At 51.0% G+C, this 21,229-nt stretch overlaps 1 protein-coding gene and 1 pseudogene across 1 annotated transcript; both read right to left on the bottom strand.

Annotated features, from left to right (window-relative positions):
* Positions 1–30: 30 nt before the first annotated feature.
* Positions 31–21,168, bottom strand: GPR137C (G protein-coupled receptor 137C). The gene is made up of 7 exons (XM_071426101.1): positions 20,747–21,168; positions 13,650–13,693; positions 12,746–12,974; positions 10,239–10,388; positions 9,598–9,720; positions 9,387–9,502; positions 31–2,001 (listed from the first exon to the last, which is right to left on the bottom strand). The coding sequence occupies exons 1-7, from the start codon at positions 21,077–21,079 to the stop codon at positions 1,857–1,859; spliced, it is 1,140 nt and encodes a 379-aa protein (XP_071282202.1). The 5' UTR covers positions 21,080–21,168; the 3' UTR covers positions 31–1,856.
* On the bottom strand, positions 4,278–9,367 carry LOC139589622 (splicing factor 3A subunit 3 pseudogene; annotated as a pseudogene).
* Positions 21,169–21,229: the final 61 nt, after the last annotated feature.

Below are 21,229 nucleotides of genomic sequence, written 5' to 3'. Positions count from 1 at the left end.
AGTGCAAGAGGAACAATGAGCCTGTAGCCCTTGGTTTTTGTAGGTTTTTTTTAATTATTCTTTTTTTTTTTCTTTTTTTTTTCTTTTTTTTTTTTTTTTTTGCACTACACTCCTTTCCCTCCAAAGTAAAACTTAAAGTGCTCCTAGTGCTTTGGAATTTAAGCAAGAACAGGGGCCACGAGTGTCACTTGCTGTCTTTGGAGGCTTATGGGAGCAGAGGGAAGGGTGACAGTGCCTGGCCCTTCACCAGCCTTGCCATAAGCCAAGCAGGGATTGAGATGGAGCAACCTGTTCCTGCCAGGAGACAGGGGAGCAGCTGGGGTGGACACTGGAGCAAGGGGTGTGCTCAGAGTTCCCATCTTTGCCTTCTCCAAAAAAGAGCCAGGACTTGCTGCTTTTTTGGGCCAGCAGGAGGCGAGCAGGGAGAGCACAGGCCACACACAGGGACAGGGCAGTGGCACAGACAAGTGACACCGAGCCCAGCACAGCCCCAGGGGTGAGGGGGACAGGCTGGTGAGGACAGGATGCCCCAGGCTGGGGCTGCTCTCACAGCTCCCAGCACGGCATTCCCTGGCCCCAGTGTCACACTGGGGCTGGAGCAGCACGAGGCAGGTTAAAAGCAGTCCCAGGGTGGATTTGCCCCATGGTCAGAGCAGCTCCCTCCCTGCACCAGTGCCTTTATCCAAAGCTGCCCTGCTCATCCCCACAGCTGGCTCAGGGACAAGCCAGGAATAACACCAAGCCTCATCTCCAAACAGCCCAGGCTAGGTCAAACTTGGCTATTTTGGTTAAGGAAAGACAGAGGGACCTGACCCACCTGGGGAGGCCCCAGGTCCGCGTGGAGGGCAGAGTAAGGAGCCCAAGGATCAGATCCCTGTGGTTTCTGCCCCTTCCTTCAGCAACAGCAACGTTCCACAGGCAGCCACACACCCCCTGCACCTCGGTGGGGACCCAGCAGTTCACATTCACTTCAGGTTAAAACTCTTGGTTATCTGCTAAATGCAATTTAATACTGAGGGGGACGAGGGGAGCCCCAGTGTGGGCAAGGAGGAGGGGGAGCAGGGCTGCTCCCAGCACCCAGGGGTGCAGCAGCCCTGGATTCACACACATTCCTGCACACACACTCCTGCTGAGCCAGCTCCAGCCCTGTCCCTCTGCCACGGGGCCATCACGAGGCCAGCAGGAACAGTGACCTCCCTCAGCTCTGAGCCACAGGCCCAGGTAGGACAGGGCAGCAGCCAGGTGGGACCAGCAGGCAGGGCAAGACCCCCCGAGCCCCAGGGCCTCACCCAGCCCTGCCAGGTGGGAATATGGCACAGAAAACTCCAGCATCCAGCACCGGGGGCCCTGCCCAGACAGAGCTCCCCGCTCCCAGGGATGCAGAGTCCTTCAGGGAACACATCTCTGCAGAAGCCAGTGCCTCTCCCAGCTCTGGATGTGCAATTAAAACAGTAACTAGAACAGTCTCAGGCCAAGCACGGCCCGAGCGAGATTCGTTCCTTCCAAGTGTGCAGATAAAAGTGCAAATATGCATTTGATGTTTCTTTTCTAGTGAGGAAGCTCTGGTGCATTTAGCTGCCAACATCTTGAAGACCAGACCAAGGAGAGAAAAAAAAAAAAAAAAAAAAAAGCTTCCAGAGAAGTTCAGCTTCACTTTGCTACATGGTACCTTAAAGTCACAGTTCTCTGACTGAAGTGCCTGCAGCCCCCGGGCTCGGCGCGCGCGGCTGCGGCAGGTAGTGGAATGTTTGTGTCATGAGTTAGATGCTTCGGGGGGAGAGGAGGAAAAGAGGAAAAAAACCAGGTTACAATCCTATACATGAGTGCCACTCTGGGAACAGAGAGAGGGAGCCTCCTCAGTTGTGTGGGGCAGGGTGGGAGCTGTGCTGGTGCTGGTTGATCTCCGAGCCGCCGGCGGCGCAGAGCAAGGGCGCGCTGTCCGCGGCGCCGTCGGTGCCAGCCAGGGAACCGTAGCAGCCCGAGCACTGAGGGGTGGCCAAGCTGCAGGAGAGACAGAAAAAACAGACTGAGAGGTGGCCAAGCTGCAGGAGAGGCAGAAAAAAAAAAAAAAACAGGCATGGAGTTTTTAGGGATGAATAATTTGGCTCTTCCAGATTCTGCTCCCAGCAGTGGTCAGGAGGTGGAAGTTTGAAGGTACAGTATCTCCGAGAAACTTGGCTTTGATGAGACAGCTACAAGGAGAAGAGCACCAGGCCCTGCTGGTCAAGAGGAGCCAGAAGCTCTGAACTGCTCTCTACACCCCTGGGCAGCAAGTGAGGTGTTGTAGACAGGTAGGTAGAAGAATTATAAAAGAAAGGCCTTATGAAATCAAATTGCCAAAGCTGGCCTGTCATTTCTTCTCAGTGCAGCTAACAAGCAATTTGCAAGTTGCCATGTGAAGCTATTTTGAGAATCAGAGGTTCCTTTAACACAAATCTATTCTGAGGATGAAAAACAAATGCACCTGTGTAAATAATAAAATTTGTCCCATGAGAATCCACAAAGGAAAAATGTAAACATATGTAGAGAGAGAAAATTTGATAGACATATACAATAGCCCTTACTGATCAATGAACTGAGTTTACTGCATTGCTGACAAATTAGGTTTAACACAGTGCTGATATTTCCTACAAACATGAGCTTTGTGAATAAAGAATTTGCTTTCTGCATGAAGGAAATGGAGTCTCAGCTGATTTATTCCAACACATGGTGACCCCCAAAGACGTGACCAACACGAGATGAACAGTTTGTCACAAAAAAGGTGAAATGAGCCAAGCTGACCCCAGGACTGGGTGGCAAGACAGGATTTAGAAATGGAACATACAAAGTCATGAAAGGAAGATGGAGCTGGCCATGAGTATGGCTGAGGTGGGAGCAAACAGCAGTGAGAGGAGACACAGCACATGGACCAACCACCAGCAGCACCGCTGGCTGCAGGATCAACACAAAGAGAAATTCAAGCACACACAGAACAAGCAAAGACAAGAGGCAGGGGGTGAAGTGGAACCCAGGCAGAGGGGCTGCAGAGGGTGTGGAATGCATGGAAATGAACACAACTCCAGGGAGAAAGTGTGCACCCGGTGAGAACTAAACTGCGAGTGGCAGAACACAAATGTGGTCTCCAAACCTCGGGAGATACATGGCCCAAAGAGAGTCCTGGAAGGTGAGGCAGCCTAAGAGCTGCCAAAGAGACAAGGGCCCAGCAAATCGTGGGGACAGCAGTCTCAAGAACCATGGTGAGTGAACAGTCAACTGCTGAGGGGTGGGGAAACAAGTTGCAGAATAGAAAAGTGATGTGGAAATGACACGTGAGAATGGCAACCGTGTGGAAACATCACAGAAAGAAAGGCAAACTGTGAGTTAGAAGAGGCAAAATATGCTGGGAAAAGGAGAGAGAAAGTAAGATAAGTATATGCTGATAGCTTTGTTACTGTCTTGAGTGGTCATGGGGCTGGTCCCTGATTAGCTAAATGCATTTAGTGGATTCTGAGCCTACACTCTGGCTCTGGGACAGTGCCTGTGTGTGTCCCTGCATGCGGCTGCTCAGGAGCATGCAGCCCCCGTGTCAGTCATTTCCCTTCTATCCTGGAGCTGGACACAGCAGTAGGGGCAGCAAGAGCCAAACCACGTGGAGAAACCAATGAAGAACCAGGAGCCCAGAACCAGAACTTAGTTGTGTGCTTGTGCAAAATGACCTCTGTCAGGATGAAGTTACCCCCCAGATGGTGCAGACAGGCGGCCATCTGAGCAGGTCTCATCCTCCAGCAGAACTCAAACTGCAGGACCAGCAGGAACAGACAGTATTTTTGCAGCAAAGCTTCTTTCCAGACCCAGTGGTTCCACCTGGGCTGGGCCCCTTGGTTGGCAGTCCCTTGTGGAACTCACAGACTCCAAAACAGAAGAGGAGAGCTGCGGGTGCTTGGTGCCTTTTGAGAATTTTCTACATTTGTCTTTTGGTAATTTTCCCCTTACCAGGGGAAAATTACCAAAAGACAAATGTAGAAAAATGTGTGCAGTTTTTAGGGTTTGTTTTCTTGCCTTTTCCCTGCCTCTTTTTCAACCACAAGTGTTTAGGGGGGAGAACAGAGGTGCAGTGGCACAGGATGATGCCATGGAGTTTTCCCTTCCCTAGCTGGCAGGGGCATGGGGCAGCTCAGCCCTCCTCCCCCTGTGTGGGGCAGTGCCTGGTCATCACTTGAGATCAGCTAATCTATATTTCATTGATGTTCATCTAAGAAACCTATTATACATGGCTTGGCCACTGCACCTCTGTTCCATTTTTCCTTTTTTTTTTTTGTTTTTGTTGTTTGTTTTTTGTTAGGTTTTTTTTGTTTGTTTTTTGGTTTTGTTTGTTATATAAAACAATGTCTAAGGGGCTTACTAGAAAGTGACTCTATAAAGTATTCTTGAAATCTATATTCATGCACATACAAAATCCAGACACTGAAGAAGTCAGAGCTGCTGCCAGACCCACTCTCTCTGCAGATTTTCTCTGTGATCCTTCACCTAGGGACACCCACAGCAGCCCTTGGTGCTTCAGGTCTTCGTGTCTTTTTGTTCACCCTGTTCCCACTGGAATCCTCTGCACATTCTCGTGGGTGAGGTGTCTTTGTTCCCCAAGAACTTCCACATACTCATAAATCTGAGCTTCCAGGAATGCAAGATCTTTATTTCTTTCACCATCTCTCTTGCTTCCTTTTGTCTTTGGATTCCTAGCAAACAAGGAAGGATCAAGTGCTTCCAGGGATTTGCCTTTAGTGCTAAAAAGCCTCTGAGCACGCTCCTCCAGAGTCCCACCACACTTCAGCCCCAAAGCCAGCAAAGCTGATTTTAACCTGTCCAGTCCCAGGGAGGCCAGTTACTCCCAGGAGGAGAAGGCTGAGAGGTCCAGGTGGGCAGCAGCATGGGTGAGGGCACTGCTGGTCTCTTTTGGCCAGCTTGGATATGTGCCATTCTGCCACTTCTTCTCAAACTCTGCCTGAATTTTCTCAAAAAGTTCATTCTGGTCCAGTAATGGTTCCACTCAATCTGTGTAACCCTGCAGGTACTCAAGGAGCATCTCAAGATACCTCTTATATTCAGCATTTTTTCTCTCCTTGAGAATACTGAAGAGTTGGTCAAATGTGGCTAAGTAAGTGATATAATCCAATTTCTCTGATGATTTCAGGTTAATGTACTTGAGGTAACAATCATGCAAATCCAAGTATCATCCATACCCTTCCTCATCTGTGAGCTCCACCAGATCCTGAGCTTCCTCACTCAGGTTGTCTGTGGCTTGAGCAGCTCCTCAAACTCCACTGACATAGGAACAGAGATCTCACATGGGTGCTTCTGGTGAAATTCCTTAATTTGCTTCAGTCTGTTGTGAAACTCCACAAATTGATTTGGCCCGGAAACGGCGCTGAGCTCTTCCTCACGCAGCCCATCCCTGTCATCACCCAGCTCCCACAGGTTGCTGCTCACCTCCATGGACCTGTCCTGCATGGCCCAGGTGCAGTGGTCTGAGTTGATCTGGTCATGGAGCTTGGACTTCTTGGTGAGCATCTCCTTCACCATCATGTCCATGAGCTGCTCCTGCTCCTCGTGGAGCTGCTGCTGCTGCTGCTCCAGGATTGTCTCCATCCCGCTTCCCTGTGTGCCTGCAGCTCTCCTCTCCTCCCAAGATTATGGGCAGCAAATAATTTCTTAACCAAGTCCTATAACCTTGAATTTTATCTGCAGCAGTTCCTTAAAGTTTAGAAATAATTAGCTCACAAATAAAATGTTACTGCTGAAGCAGACAAACTCAGAATACAACCTGACACCCTGAGGGTCAGGGTGTTCGTAGCCATCCGAATAAATGGTGGTTGCAGTTCTCCTGGAGTGACAAACGTGGCTCTGTTGAAGGGATGATCCTGTAGAAGGCTGTAGTTGTCCTCTGAAGGTCCAATGGTGTCTAGTCTTGCTCTGGGAATCCAGTGGAAAAGGCTGCTGTGGTGTTCCAAGCATCAAATTATATCCAGGTAGGAATGCTTGGCTCCTCCCCCTGGGCAGAGCATCTCCCAATGGGATGATGGAATTTTATCAGCCATGCAGGGACACTCAATGGCCCATTTAGAGAAGATATCTCCTGGAGGGAGGATCCATTGTGGAAGAGATAAAGAAAACTGCCCCACCTGGTTTTAACAGCTGGCCCATTAAGAGAAGCTCTCCCCCTGGAGTTTTGAGGGATGAGTCATGGAAGAGATAAAGAACATTCCCCCACCTGGTTTTAACAGCTGGTGATAGAATACATCTGGTTACATCTTGCATTGCAATCTAAGACAGTTAAATATTACCTTTCTATGCTGTAAGATATAAAGCTGTTTTTTTAAGAGATAAGATGACTGTGACTAAAACAGCTGAGATGAAACACTGACAAACAGCTGTTTGTGGATAAAGAAGATACAGTGTGTTCACCCTGGATTTTGTGAAGGTTCTGCTGCTCGTTACAATCTCTGCTGTTGTATCTTCCATAGATAACACAGAAGAGTCAGTGATGATTCTCCATTATGGCTGTTGTTGATTGTAAGCTGTTTCAGTGCTTTCCTTTGTTACATTTGCTGTCATAGGTACATGACTGTTTAGAAAGGTGTTATCTCATCTTCCTGAGAGGGTTACCACTGATATATTGATTACATGATGTGAATGTACTGATTTTATAATAGGCATCATTCATAAAATGTTATTACTGTATTTATAGCCAGCTTGTTATATGCTTTAAAATCTCTTTGTGCAATTATCTAAAAGACTCATGTGGTGTCAGGATCCTTCTTTTTTGTTCTCTAGCTGCTTATGCATCTCTTCAACCAGCTTAGCTCTCTGGCTAGTCCCTGCACTGGCTCTATGGTTTGACCCAATGCTGTCCCATAATTTTAAATGGTTTTCAGACTTCCAAGAAAAGATACTTGAGCTTTGTTGAAAGCCTGCTCTGAACTGCTGATCTTGTGGTTTTGCCACCTATTACAGAAGCACTCCAGGAGTTTGCTGTGTTTGAAGCATCTCTATCCTGAAGGAAACTTTGGAGGGATACAACTACTGGATGGTTTGATTAGTCTTTAACCCCAAGGCCTTTACTCATAACTGCTATTCTTAAGAGCCTTGTTTTAAAATGTGTTTAGGGAATTCCCTCCCAGATGGAGCCTGGGCTGTGGCCAGGCCTTAGCTCTACCTGGAAGGAGAATCTGTCAATAAACCCAATGTTTTCTGCATCAAAACTGGATTCAGGTCACTTTGACTTGGCAATTTGACCCTTTATATATGACAGCTGAACCTATCTTTAGAGTGAGCTTGGGAATTATTATCTGGAAATAATTATCTGAGCCCTCACTAAATTGAGGTTTGTCAGCTGTTCACAGACTCTGGGATGATGGTTCAGTGTTTCAGAGATTCCTAATTACCTAATTTCACATGTATTATTAATTATGTGTATTATCTGAAGTAGTCTTAATTGTTGTACCTGGCTTATTCCTGATTGCTGTCAGTTTTTTGTTCACTACATGAATGGTTTTGCCTTGATGTTTCCTCAAGCTGATAAGCAAATACATGCATCTCATTTTGCAAAAACAAAAAGGAGAATTTAGTGCCTTAAGAACATCCAAATAATGTAATATGTACATTAGAAATTTAGACAACAAAGAATTTTGAATAGTGCAATATTTGCATGAGAAATTTGGAATAAAGATCATCAAATCTAAATCCCGATTGAGTGTGCCTCAATTAGCAAAGCCTAATTGATGTACTGACTTCAAGAGAGGGCATGCTTGTGTTTTAGCAGCAGCAGGTTCAAAGTGGTCACCTGTTCCTTCAATCAATCACCCATCACCTCTGGGAAAACGAGGCCCGGTGGAAAGGGAAATAACCCAATCACCCTGCAGCCCTCGTGGCCAGAACAGGAACAGAAGCAGGACTGCCAAGGCTTAGCTGTGTCTGCAAACTACAGAGGCAATTTGCCAACAAAAGCCCCATGTCATCATCACTGCATAGTGTTCCTACTAACCTTCCTCAGTTATTCCCTGACCCATGAGGACATTCAGTGATGTCAAAGATCAACATTTCCAGCTAATGGACTTTCTCCTGAGTCCCAACTATCTGGACTTTAACACAATGGTCATTTATCTCCATAGCCCTAAGAGACATTGGACATTATTCTTTTGTTTTCTCATGCTGTGAAATCCTGTGTCAATGACTTGATAGAATTTGATAAGCTTTGTGATTGTAATCAGTCTTTCATCTCATATCTAACAGATAACCAGTGATAACCTTAATGAGATAATACCCTCCCAAGAGCAAGCTGGTTTACAATCAGAACAGAGCCTTTTTTAAATTAATGAAATGGGTGAGATGTTGTATACAGGTAGAAGAATTATTAAAAAAAGGCCTTATGAAATCAAATTGCCAAAGCTGGCCTGTCATTTCTTCTCAGTGCAGCTAACAAGCAATTTGCAAGTTGCCATGTGAAGCTATTTTGAGAATCAGAGGTTCCTTTAACACAACAATCTATTCTGAGGGTGAAAAACAAATGCACCTGTGTAAATAATAAAATTTGTCCCATGAGAATCCACAAAGGAAAAATGTAAACATATGTAGAGAGAGAAAATTTGATAGACATATACAATAGCCCTTACTGACCAGTGAACTGAATTTCACTGCATTGCTGACAAATTAGGTTTAATACAGTGCTGGTATTTCCTATAAATATGAGCTTTGTGAATAAGGAATTGGCTTTCTGCATGAAGGAAATGGAGTTTCAACTGATTTATTCCAACACTGAGGGACTTGGAAGAGAAAAGGAAGTAAAGTGTTCCAGGCCAGGAGGGACAGTGCTTGGAGCAGCCTGGGATAGTGGAAGGTGGTGGAACAAGAGGGACCTTAAAGCCCATTATGTTCCACCATGGCAGGGGGTGGAACAAGATGGCTTTAAGGTTCCTTCCATCCCTAACCATTCCATGGAGACAGGTGATAGGGCTGCCAGGATGCCTTGTAAGAGTTTTGCTGGGGATACCTGACCATTGTCCTCCACACCAGCACTTCCTGTCCCCACTCCCTTCCAGAACTTCACCAGCTCTCACTCCCCAGTGGAGAAACCCCTCTGGAGATCATTTCAGAGCCCTCTGAAATGGATCCCAGCCCTCCTGTCTGTAATCACCACCTGTGAGCACCATCCACCTCTCTGAGCTAGTCACTTCTGCCCAATAAAAACAGCTCCTTGTGAGCTGCACAAGGGAACAAAAGCTCTGTCAGAGGCTTCCTGCCCCATTTACTTCACCCAAGCTGCCTCTTCCACCAAAGTTTTCCCTGGGAGCAGAAGCCAGGAGCTCTGGTGCTGCCCCAGAGGGCAGCAGAGCAGCAGCACAACCCTTCCTTACCCTCCTTCCCTGGCCCCGAGCCGTGACAAGTCATCGTCGCTGTCGTAGCGCCTGGGATTGTCAAAGAAATAGGCCCTGGAGCTGTAGCTGTGGCTGTTGACCATCCCTGCTGGAGTCTGCCAAGGAGAAAGGAGTTAGGCCAGAAGCAAAACATTCCCAAAAAGTGATGCCAGGCATTCCTCCCAGCACAGGGGGACTTGCTGAGGCCTACCAGGTTCTGGCTCAGTCTCTGAGCGCGGAAGAACAGCACCACGAAAGTGGTTGGCACCAGCTCCCAGAGGAACAGGACCACTCCAAACACCACGTACTCCTCACTGCTCACCTCCACGTGCACCTGTGGGCACAAGGCAGAGGGGTCTGTGTCATCCCAGCCACCCACAGAGCTCCCAGAAGCTGGAACTGGGAGTGCAGAGCAACCTTTCCAAAGGCAGGAGTCCCCAGAGCAGCACAGTGACCTTCACCTGGTGCTGCTGCTGGTTTGGGTGAGCTGGTTCTGCTCAGAGGGTGCCACCAGGGCACTGGGAGCTCCTGCCCACACCAGTGACTCCCCCTCACACACAGCCATGCCTGATTAAGCATTGCTGTTCTGCTCTAGTTGAGCTGTCCCTCCTCTCCCTCACAAGAAGAGTTGGCAGGCTGGAAGGGAAGAGCAGGGAATCCTTCCTGAAGGAGTGGCTGGGGAGAGGAGGACTCAGATTTGCTGGGTGCAGAGAGCAAGCAGAGCAGAAAGGCAGCTCATGAGGGGGTTCAGCTACTCAGACCCCACCCCCAGAGCCCCCTGCTCATCCTCACAGGATGAGGAGTGACTGCATCTCACTTCACTGGCTCTGCATTTGGGGGTCACACACTCACCTTGTCTGAAAGGTTGTCCCAGCCATAGTTAAAAGGACCAGGAACATTGTCTGGAGATATGGCCACAGCTACCAGGTTATAGCAAGCCCTTGAGGAATACAGGAGGGCCACTACAGATCCCACCAGAATAGCCTGGCAGACAGATGTTCCCTAGGACAGGAAGAAATAAAGAGTTTTAATACAGAGCTGTGATGTTCTTCCCTGTTCCCTTAAATGCATGAGCAGCTGTGCAGGCAAGAATGACCCAGAACATTTGTATGTTGTTGCTAAAATATTCAGAGCTGGCTAAGAGCTTTCTCATGTGATGAGTTCATTGCAGGAGCCACACAGCCAGAGCTGCCTGGGAGCAGGGAAGGATCTGAGGCACTGGAGTGTCCCTGGCAGGACTTTGTCAGTCAGCTCCAAACTGGGGGTCCAGGGAGATGCTGTTCCACCCCCTGCCTTCCTCTGGGAATCTCCACAAGGCCAACAACCAACCAGCAGGAAAATCAACTTCTGCTTCACAGCCAGACCCTGCAGAGGTGTTCACCCAGCCCTTTCAGTTGCAGCCACCCAGCACCCCAACACTCCTCTAAGAAGGAAGCTCAAGCATTTGGGGTGGGCACAAAGACCCAGAGCTTGAACCCCAGTATCTGAAGGGAGCCCACAATAAAGATGGAGAGAAACAATTTAAAATGGCCTGGAGGGGCAGGACACAGGGAATGGCTTCAAACAGACAGAGTGCAGGGTTAGATGGGATACTGGGAGTAAATTCTTGGTTGTGAGGGAGCTGAGGCCCTGGCACAGGGTGACATAGAAGCTGTGGCTGCCCCTGGATCCCTGGCAGTGTCCAAGGCCAGTCTGGATGGGCTTGGAGCAATCCTGATCTAGTTAAAGGTAACCCATGGCAGGGGGTTGGAACTGGATGGGATTTAAGATCCCTTTCAACTGAAACAATTCAGGAATGCTGAGATAAACCAGGTTTTGTTAAATCCATCCATGAATCCCTTTAATGGCTGCTGGGAGGCACCAAGTCACAGTGAGGGACAAACACACCTGAGCTGCCTTTGTGTTTAAGCAGAGAATCTGCTGGGGAAGCTCATCCCAGTGGTCTGCTGCACATCCCAGCTCTATTTTCCTAGATCTGGAGCTCAGGACAGTGTCTTGAGACAGTCAGCAGGAGAGAGGTGCCAACAGACAAGTGACAGCCCTGGAGCCCAGCACACATCCTGCTGCCACTGGAAGCTGAGCCTGTGGTGCTCAGGCCAGCACAATGAGGCACAAAGGCTGCAGAAGCAAATCTCCAGCTCACAAGGACCCCAGGACAGGAGCTGGCTGCAGTCCAGCCTCCTTCCCACAGCTCAAACATTCCCACCTTCAGTGTGGAGGCAGCAGCCTCCAGCCCTGCTGTGTGCCTTTGAGTTCAGGGGCAGGACAACCTTCTGGGGCATCTGTGTAACATTTCTGCTCATCCCCAGCCTGCTTCTGCAGCAATTTCCCAAACACAACATCAGAGGATGCCCCCAAGGCAGGGGAGGGAGGCAGAGACCTTCAGCAGGGTGAGTATCCAAGTGCAGAGCAGAGGCTTCCCTGGAGCACATTGCACACAGCCCAGGGGCAGCCTCGGGCATGTGAGGAGAGGAAGTTCCTGCACTGGGGGAACTGGGTGAGTTAATGAGTGTCCAGAGGCAGCCAGAGCTGGATAGCAGGCCCAGGCCAGCAGGGATTGAGCAGCTTCTCTGCTCCTGCCTCACTGCAGAGCTGGATGCAACCTGCAGCCTCTGGACAGCTGTCACAGAGCCAGGCAGGACACCAGACCCAGCCCACACCCCCTGCATTCCAGGAAGCCACCGATGCCCTCTGCTGCTTAAGGAGCCAGACAGCTCCTACAGACAGCCTCAGCTTCAGCTGGCTGTGCTCAGGTGCTCTGGTTTTTCCTCTGGATGTTTCCAGGCACTCAGGTGGGCACTGACTGCAGCCTCCTGCCACACTGCTGGTGGCTTTTCCCCTTTCCTATCTGCTGGAGAAGAGCTGTGTGTGTTCAGACCCTCACCTGTCCTGCTTTGGGACAGGACCTACAGCAACTTCTCCTCCCATTCCAAAATGCTCATCTCATCCTAGCCAAGCAGAGCCCACCTAAAGCTGGATTTCTGGGGGATCCCCTTTGCAGGGAATCATGACACACCTGCTGTAGGTAAAATATACAGACAAAACTGCATCTGCTGCTCTGAGAGAACCCTCTCAAGGCAAACCTGGGATTTTCTGTGCCTGAAAGGCAGAAGCAGCTCATAAATCTGTTATGCCAAAGCTGCAGACAAAGTATTCCCCTAAAACATGCAGGAAACACCACTCCCACAGCAGGAGCATGCACTTTGTGACAGGGAGGAATCCAAGAGCTGCCACCTCCACGCTGGAAGGAGAATTTGAGCCAGAGCAGCTCAGGTGCCACCAGGCCAGCTCTGCCCTGAGTGAGCACACCCAGCTCCAACTGAGCAGTCCCAGAGGGAATTCCCAAGGCATTTACCCACCTTGGACTCGAGGTAGACGTTGGCTGAAGACATCTTTCCCAGTTTGCACATGCAGCAGGCCAGGGAGATGGCACAGAGGATGAAGAGGCTGTCGTTGACCAGAGCCCGGGCCAGGACCGTCCACCTGAGCTGCTTCTCTGGGACCTCCCCGTGGATCAGCATTGCACAGGTTAAATTCACAACCAGGAACAGGAGGCTGGTGAGGATGGAGCCCAGGTACAACAGGACCCTGGAGACATGGTGAGGGGAAAAAATGGTCAGTGAGACAAAGCCAGGTTCATTGTGCACCTCCCTCCTGTCTCAGCAGAGCCTCCCAGGGCTCAGTTTGCTGGGCAGCTCAGGCATTCCAGCAAATTTCAGGGGTTGTATTGGCAGCCCAAGGCTGCAGAGGATTTGTTGGAGCTGCTCTCATAACACATGAGCAGCGTAAGCAGTCATGAGTTACAAGACTCATCTTCTGACAGTCAGGTTCTTATCTTGCAGATTTTAAGTGTTGCTCCAGCTCTGCATTAACTCCAGTCAATAAGCCATGAGTCATCACAACCACTGCAACTCCTTCCTTGAGAGCCCCTGGAGCTTGCATTTTCCACCCTGGGTTTCCCTGGGAAGCACCTGGGCTGCACAAACCTGGGGCTCCCCATTGCCCAAGCCTTGTTCTGCTGATCTTTCCTGGGCTGGGACAGCTCAGAGTGACCCTGAGAGTCCACCCAGGGGAGCTGGGATGCTCGAGCTCCTCTGGCACCCCTGAAGCTCCCAGTCCTGCTCCAAGGTGAAACTCTGCTCCTTTCTCAGAGCACAGGTATGGAATTAGAGCTCTGGTCAGCTTTTGGGGCCTGGCCCTCCCCTTCCCAGCCAGTTCCCCTGGGACCAGCTTTGGAGGGAAGGTCAGGACAGCAGCACTTACTTGTACTTGTTGAATTCAGCTGCACATTTCACTTTGAATATGACCTGGAGGAAAGATTTGCACAGGATTAATTTAGGTTTCCTTTCAAGAGATAAACAGGGAAATCAGAACCCAGCTGGACATCTCCAAGGAATCTGGATTATTTATCAGCATCAAGTCTTGCTCTGGACCCAAAAGAATGGCACTTCCTCCTTGTACAAACCCAGCCCAAATGCAGGTTCCCAACAACCATAAACATATTTAACACCCCATATGTGACAAGCACTTTAACACCACACCTTGAAGACTTCAAGAAAAGAAGGGAGTTTAGCACTTTAACATCCTTCAAAAATACACCTCCTTTTCCCAATGTTTTGGGCTATTTTAGGACCTCAGCCATGCTGGATTTCCATGTCAGAGGAGCAGGGACAGTTTAGGAAGGTGCAGATACTCCCAAGTCACAGCTCAGATGTGAATTCCTGCTGCAAAGGCACAGGGAACCAGTGCTCACACTGCTCAGAACTGGGTTGTGTCCAGCTCCAGACCCTACCAGGAAGGATCCCAGAGCTGGAGTCACACTCAGCCTCAGGCAAAGCTCATGTCCTGATTGGAGACTTTCAAGGAACTTGGGAAGAGGCACAGACACATGCAGGGTGATCCCAGCTGCACTTGTGGGATCACTGCTCAGCTGTGGAGGCTCAGTTTCCCTTCTCCCACAAGGCACCTTCCCTGTCAGCAGTGAAGAATCACTCATCTCCTCCCAGGCATCCTCAGGCACCTTTTATCCTGGTGGGATTCCTTGGCTCCTGCTTCCAAGTCAGCACTGAGGTAGAAATGGCACATGAACTTCAGGAATCAGGCTGCTGCCAAGGGGATTTCCAGAGCCATTTCAGGATCTGAGGGCTGTCTCAGCCACTGCAGTGCTTCCAAGCATTTCAAAGGACATTGGACAGCTTCAGTGATTCTCCTCCAAGAGCCACTTCCAGTGCCTGGCTCCTCTTCCTGAGAGAGGATGAGTTTGACTTAGTGAGGAATGAGCTGTGGTTCTTCAGCAGAGGGAGGTATCCAGCCTCAGGAACGTTCCCTGTCCCCTTGTCCTGGCACACAGAGTGACAGGAGTGTGCCACAATCCACTCTGAGCCCTAAAACTCATCTCAGCTACAAGAAACTGGGCCTTGGGAAGGGCCACACGGTGACTCCAAACCAGAAATATCCCTGAATCCTCCCTTGTTTGCTGTGGGTGACATTCAGGCACTTTGGAATCACTGAATCACTGAGGCTGGAAAAGCCCTCCAAGGTCACCAAGTCCAACCATTAATCCAGCAGCACCACATTCACCACTAAACCATGCCCTCAAGTGCCACATCCACGAGTTTTTTGAACACTTCCAGGCCTGGGGACTCCACCACTGCCCTGAACAGCCAGTTCCAACACCTCACCACCCTTTCAGTGAAGAATTTTTTCCTAACATCCACTTAGGATCTAAATATTCCCTGGCACAACTTGAGGTTGTTTCCTGTCAAAACAGGCACTGGTGACATCCAGCTGGGAAAGTCCTGGTTCAGCACCCATTGCAGCAGCATGGAAATCCACAGAGCAATCTGCACTCCTGCTGTAACCTCAGCCTCTGAACAGCCCTGCAGAGCCCCTGGCTCGTATTCCAGCTGGGAATGTTGTGTTCCCAGCTGAGAACAGCCCCTCAGCTGAGCAGGGAAGTGCCCCTGGCTCACAGGAGATGCTGTTTTGGGCAGGACACTCTTGCCAAACCCTCCCCTGCAGCCCCAGGGATGAAGGCACACAAAGCTGAGTCAGGGTTAAGAGTGCAACAGCAATTTGAGCCTCATGCTTGGCCTGCTGCCATGGAAAGCAGAGGGAGACCACAGCTTTAGCTCCAGCCTTACATTTTTATTAGCCCCTGGAAAGTTATAGGAATAAGTTCAGGAAAGGAACAGCCACCTCTGCTTTGGTGGTTTTGGTTCTTAAGGCTGATAAGTTATCTGAAGGTTGCTTTTCCTTCCCAGGGACTGGGTCAGGAGGTGCCACCAGCAGAGTGCACAGGGTGTCTCTGGGTTCTTATCCTTGAGATGAGCTCTGAGCCTCCTGCACGGGGCTCTGCTGCTCCCAGAGCCCAAGGACAGCTCAGGCAGAGGGTTCTGCTGTGAAAAACCCAGCACAGAGAGCTCAGGAGCAATTCTGTTCTTCAGAAACACAGGAAAAATAGAGCCCTGTGCTTCAGCAGGTGCATTAGGCCAAGCTGTGAGCAGCAATCCCTGCAAACTGAACAGTTCCTTCAAATCTGAGCTGAGCCCAGCTCCAGAAATCAAGCATGAAAAGAGAGACCAGAGGTCTCAGCAGCACAGAGCAGCAGGACTGGGAACATTTACTCTGAACCAATCTTTCACAGCAGTTTGGAGTACCCAGGTGCCTTTCCAGAGCCATGGATCCCTTGGGCACTCCACATCAGCCAGAGGGTGAGGCTGACATGAGCTACAGATCCCAAAGCCTTCCATGATGCTGGGGGCTTTTGGGTGGGTTTATCCCATAAAAGTCATTTTCTTACATCACAGCCCAGAGAGCCCCTAGGGTGTGTTCAGAGACACACTCACCCTTAGAAGGTGTCACAGCTGCTAAGGGAAGAAGAGTGACACATCCCAGATCCCACAGATGAACCCAAGGACCACTCCCAGTGCCTGCAAAAGGCAGGATCTTAAACCTTAAACCTTACAGTGAGGCACTCAGGCTGCACCAAAACCAGGCTACTTTCCAGCAGATCTGAAAGGTCCAGGAACTTGTTGCTGTCCACTGGAATCAAACCCTTTTTTTGCTTCATAAATCCAACACGAATTTGGGCTCTGCAGACACAAGACACAACCATGCCCTGCCCCAACATCCCCACACAGATCCCTCTCCTCACCACAGAATGATGGGAGCACAGCACAGATTATTCTGGGATCACACCTTGTCCCAAGTGTGCAAACCCCAGCTTCAACCCACAGAGGAAGAGCTGGAACTGTCCACGAGGATCCCTCACCACCCTCATATTAGTGCTGAGCTCATTCCATGCCATCCTGAACACAGGCTGCAATTCTGCATGTTCCCTCCTTTCCCAGAATAGCTGGTGCCCAGCAGGGCCACCTGTTCCTCTGGGAAACATGGGAAGCATCAGCTCTGGGATGGAGCAGTTTGGGGTTTCAGAGATGCCTCAGCAGCTGTCCCTCTGAGGCACAGGGCACTGCCAGGTGGCTGCTGCACAGGGAAGGTGAAAGAGGGAAATGAAGGATGGAGATTTGCCCAGTTTTCCATGTGGGAAGATCCAGGACAGTAGAGACAAACATCTCCCAGGCTGGATGATCTCTCCATGGCTGTCTCCAGTGCAATGAGAGCAGGGAGGGATGAAAGGGGCTGATGTCATCTCCTCACATGGAGAACTCAGAGCAAGCCAGGCAGGTGAAGGGCTCTGGCCACACCACCAGGCCAGCATTCCTTCCCATCCCTGCTGATTCCCAGCACAACCAGGAGTGCCAAAGGCTCAAGAAGCTCTTTAAGATCAAGGTTGTTGTGGCTGCACTTCACAGAATCATTTGAGTTGGAGAAGACCTCCAAGGCCATCAGGTCTAAGCTGTGCTTGATTCCCACCTTGTCACAAGCCCAGAGCTCTGAGTGCCACCTCTGGGGGTTCCTTGGACACCTCCAGGGATGGGGACTCCAAACCTCCCTGGCAGCTCCTTTCCAAGGATAAATTTTCCCTAATATCCCATTTAAACCTCCCCTGGCACAGCCTGAGGCCATTTCTCTAGTTCCTTGTCCCCTTGGGAGCAGAGCTCAAGCCCCCCTGGCTGTCCCCTCCTGTCAGGGAGTTCTGCAGAGCCACAAGGTCCCTCCTGAGCCTCCTTTTCTCCAGGTTAAATACCCTGAGCTCCTTCCATGTATTTCCATTTCCATGGTCCTGACCAAGAGCTGGGGAAAAGCAGAAGTTGCAGACTCTTGGGAAAGCTGCCATTGTTCAATCAGCACAGGAGCTACTCCAAAGGAAAGGCAAAGGAGCATCCTAGGTTGGACATCAGAGCTCTTCAGGCAAGATTGGGAATGGATCTGAGGAATTCTGACCTGATGGACTCTGAACTCCAGATTGCCAGGAAAGGACTCCTTCTGGTACAAGCTGAAGTGGAAAGGAAGAGATGCTCCCAAGCTCAAGGGATGTTCCAGGTGGAAAAAGTATCCCAAGAGAGCTGGAGAGGATGAGAGCACGGAATGAAAGGAGCCAGGGAATGGCTCCCCACTGCCAAAGGGCAGGGATGGATGGGACTTTGGGAAGGAATTCCTGGCTGGGAGGGTGAGGAGGCCCTGGCACAGGGTGCCCAGAGCAGCTGTGGCTGCCCCTGGATCCCTGGAAGTGTCCAAGGCCAGGCTGGAGCAAGCTGGGACAGTGGAAGGTGTCCCTGCCATGGCAGGGGGTGGAACTGGATGAGTTTGAAGGTCCTTTCCAATCCAAACCATTCTGGGATCTCTGAAAAATAAATACACATCCCACACTGATTCTGTCAGGTCTCTGCATCCCCTCAGGGATCTCAGGGGCCAAGATGGGACAGGAAGAGGACAACCTGTCCCCACAGAAAGGAGGAACACCAGGCAGTTCAGCAAATTTGAATTTCAGCCCTGAAACAGCCTGGAGTGTTAAGTAATGCCAGTTCTCCACAGGTATCTGTTCCTGGAGCTTCTTCCCCAGCACCTTTCCATCCCCAGCCTCTGTGCTGCCTGAGGGGCTCTGTAAATCAAGCAAGAACAGCTCAAATATCAGCACAGGCCATTTTCTTGCCCAGATGCCATTTCTCCAGCATCTCCACAAAGGAGGCTCTGTGTACAGGGACAATGAGCCAGGCCCTCAGCATAGCAGCAGCTCCTGCTTTTATCTGAGGGCATCTCAGCTCAGGATGCCACCCCCAGGGCAGCAGAAGCTCAGTGTCCTTCCACAGGCTGCTGCCAAGTGTCCCTTAAAAACTGGGAATGGAGGGGCACATTCTGCTGGAGTCACACCACTGAACACACCAGTCACCTCTAGATAATGGGAGCCAGAAAAGCTCCAGGCTTTCCATCTTTTTTCTCCAAACCTCAGGAGCTTCACCAGTGAGATCTCCCAAAAAACCCCACGGAGTGATGGACACCCCTCCTGGTTGTTCCAGGGAAGTGTCAGGCCCTCCCTGGAGCTGAGCAAAGCAGACCCATTTTTATAAGTCACTTTATCCTTCCCCACTCCAGATTCAGAGCTCTTATTTCCTCAGACAGGATTTCCCTTGGCTCTAGGTCTTCAAGGAGAAAGAAATGGGATACATGCAGAGTTCACTGCAAAACAGATATCGTGGGAGGAGGAGAAGCCTGGGAATCTATGTGGATTTACTTTAAGAGGACCTTTAAACAAGCCTGCAGAGAGGCAAATCTGCTGTCAAATCCAGTGACCCAGAGGAAAACAGAAATCCAGCCACTCTGTGGAGCAGAGCACAGAATCCCTGCCTTTCAAGGGACACCAACCCCTCCTGGCTGGAGCAATTGGGAGGTCAGGCTCGCTTAAGCAGACAAGATGGATTTGTGCACTCTATGCACCATTTGTTATTGCACTGCCACTCCATCAACAACACCTTTTGCAACAGGCAGCTCACCCCCAAAGCCTCCAGGTGCTTATTGAAAGGGGGAAAAGAGTGGGGAAAAGCACCAGAACAGCAGAACAACCCCAGTGCTCCAAGTGTCATGTGAATGTTGGTGTCCTGGGGAAAATGAAATCATAACTCCCGTGGGTGACACACTGGAGAGATTTCTGTGTGCTAGCCATTCCTTTGTGAGGCTGGGGAACAGCTGAGAGCTGCAGAGCAAAGAATCCCAACAACAACAACAACAACAAAGCTGCAAGGAAAAAGTGGTGACTTGTTTCATAAATAGGCAGCGAACCGGGAGGCAGGCGAGCAAAGGGCTGCTCGAGAGAAACTGGAGCAGAAACAAAATATTCAGGAGGAGGATGGGGAGGGGAGAGCCAGGGCTTTAGGAGATAAAGGCAAGTGGAAGGACTAAGGAAAGGAGGCTAAAAATCACCACACGAGTGATGGGAAACCCAGAAAAGCAGGGACACAGCTCGGTGACAATAACAAGCGGCTCCGCACTGTCCCAGCAGCGATGCTGGCGCTGGGAAGGGGCCCCCCTCGGCTGCCCCGGGCTGTTGTGTGAGGGATCTCGGGGTTTTTTTGTCTGACAAGCTGCGGAACAACAAGCCGGGTTCGCAGCGGAGCGATGGAGGGAAGGAGGGAGCGCAGCAACAATAGCAGAAGAGGCTCTGGCTGGTGACGTAATGGTTGGCATCACTCCAGGCCAGAGCAGCCCCTGCTTGCTGCCACTTTCTGGTCCCCTTTGCAGAAGGGGAATCAATTAAAAAACAGAAAAAAAGATGCAAAACAGTCCCTCAAGTGATGCCCCCCCTCACACACACACACAAACACCCCGCGGTGGGTCTGGGTTGCAAAGAGGAAAAGCCCACCTGGGAGCAGGGCATGTCCCCGCACCCCCTAATCCCAAATCCAGGGCATGTGGCTGTCCCCCCCAGGCGGGGTCTGCAGGCAGGGTACAGCCCTGCACCCCAAAGCCTTGATGCTGGGATTCTGGGCACACTTTTAGCTCACACCATCCCCCCCAAATCCCACCCCGCCCCCCCAGCTTGGATTCAGGGCACAATCCCTGTGCTTCTCCCCAAGCCTGCATTCAGGGCACAATCCTTGTGCTCATCCCCCCCCCCCCCCCCCCCCCCACCCGCGAGCTTGGATTCAGGGCACAACCCCTGCATCCCCCAGGCTGTCCCGAAGTCTGGACCGAGGGCTGCATTCAGGGCATAACCCCTGTGCCTCCCTCCCAGCCGGGATTCAGGGCACAGCCCCGCATCCCCTCAGGCTGTCCCGAAGGATCGGCCCCTCAGGATCGCCCCCCACCCTCACCTAGGCGCTCACATCCCCATCGCACCCCAAAGCCTCGGCTCCAGGGCGCTCCAAGTTTGAAGAGGAGCTTCTAGCCCCGGTGTCCCGCAGGGTGGAGGTTTGGGAAAGAGAATTTTGGAGGGGTTTTGCCCAAAAGGCAAAACTTACCTCGGCGAAATAGAGGTTGAGGAGGCAGAGGCTGGAGAAGAGGAGGCAGCCGGGCAGGCAGTACAAGAGCCAGTGGGCGAAGGGTTGCTGGAGGCGGAGGGCCTGCAGGGAATTCTGCAGGTAGAAGGAGAACAGGGTGGTCCTGAGGGCTGCCCAGAGCAGGCAGAGGAAGAGGCAGAGCGTGTGGTAACTCAGCCGCCGCTCGCGGTAGTAGAGCAGCAGCCAGAGCTGCAGGTAGGCGAAGAGGAAGAGCGCGGCGTAGAGCGCCGTGTGGAGCACGGTGAGCCCCAGCTCCACGGCGTAGGGCACGGCCGCCCCCTCAGCGAGGGCCATGGGGCAGCGGGAGGCACCGACCCCCTCCCTGCCTTCCCTCAGCCCCGGCTGGACACCCCCATGCAACAAAGGGGAGACCTCCCCCCCCGCCTTTTCCCCTTCTTCTTCTTCTCCTTCTCCTCCTCCCGCCCGCCCGGCTGCACCGCCCGC

This window comes from Agelaius tricolor, unplaced genomic scaffold (assembly GCF_023055355.1).
Source record: "Agelaius tricolor isolate 1412-34295 unplaced genomic scaffold, bAgeTri1.0.p SCAF_5, whole genome shotgun sequence".
NCBI lineage: Eukaryota > Metazoa > Chordata > Aves > Passeriformes > Icteridae > Agelaius > Agelaius tricolor.
Note: the sequence above shows the minus strand (reverse complement) of the source record. Positions and strands in the feature narration are given on the sequence as shown.

Coding starts and splice junctions, on each gene's coding strand:
- GPR137C (XM_071426101.1), bottom strand. CDS start 21,079: ATGGCCCTCGCTGAGGGGGCGGCCGTGCCCTACGCCGTGGAGCTGGGG. Junction 12,975..13,649: donor GCTGAATTCAACAAGTACAA/GTAAGTGCTGCT, acceptor CCATGTCTCCAG/GGTCCTGTTGTACCTGGGCT. Junction 9,721..10,238: donor GGGACAACCTTTCAGACAAG/GTGAGTGTGTGA, acceptor TTGTGCCCACAG/GTGCACGTGGAGGTGAGCAG.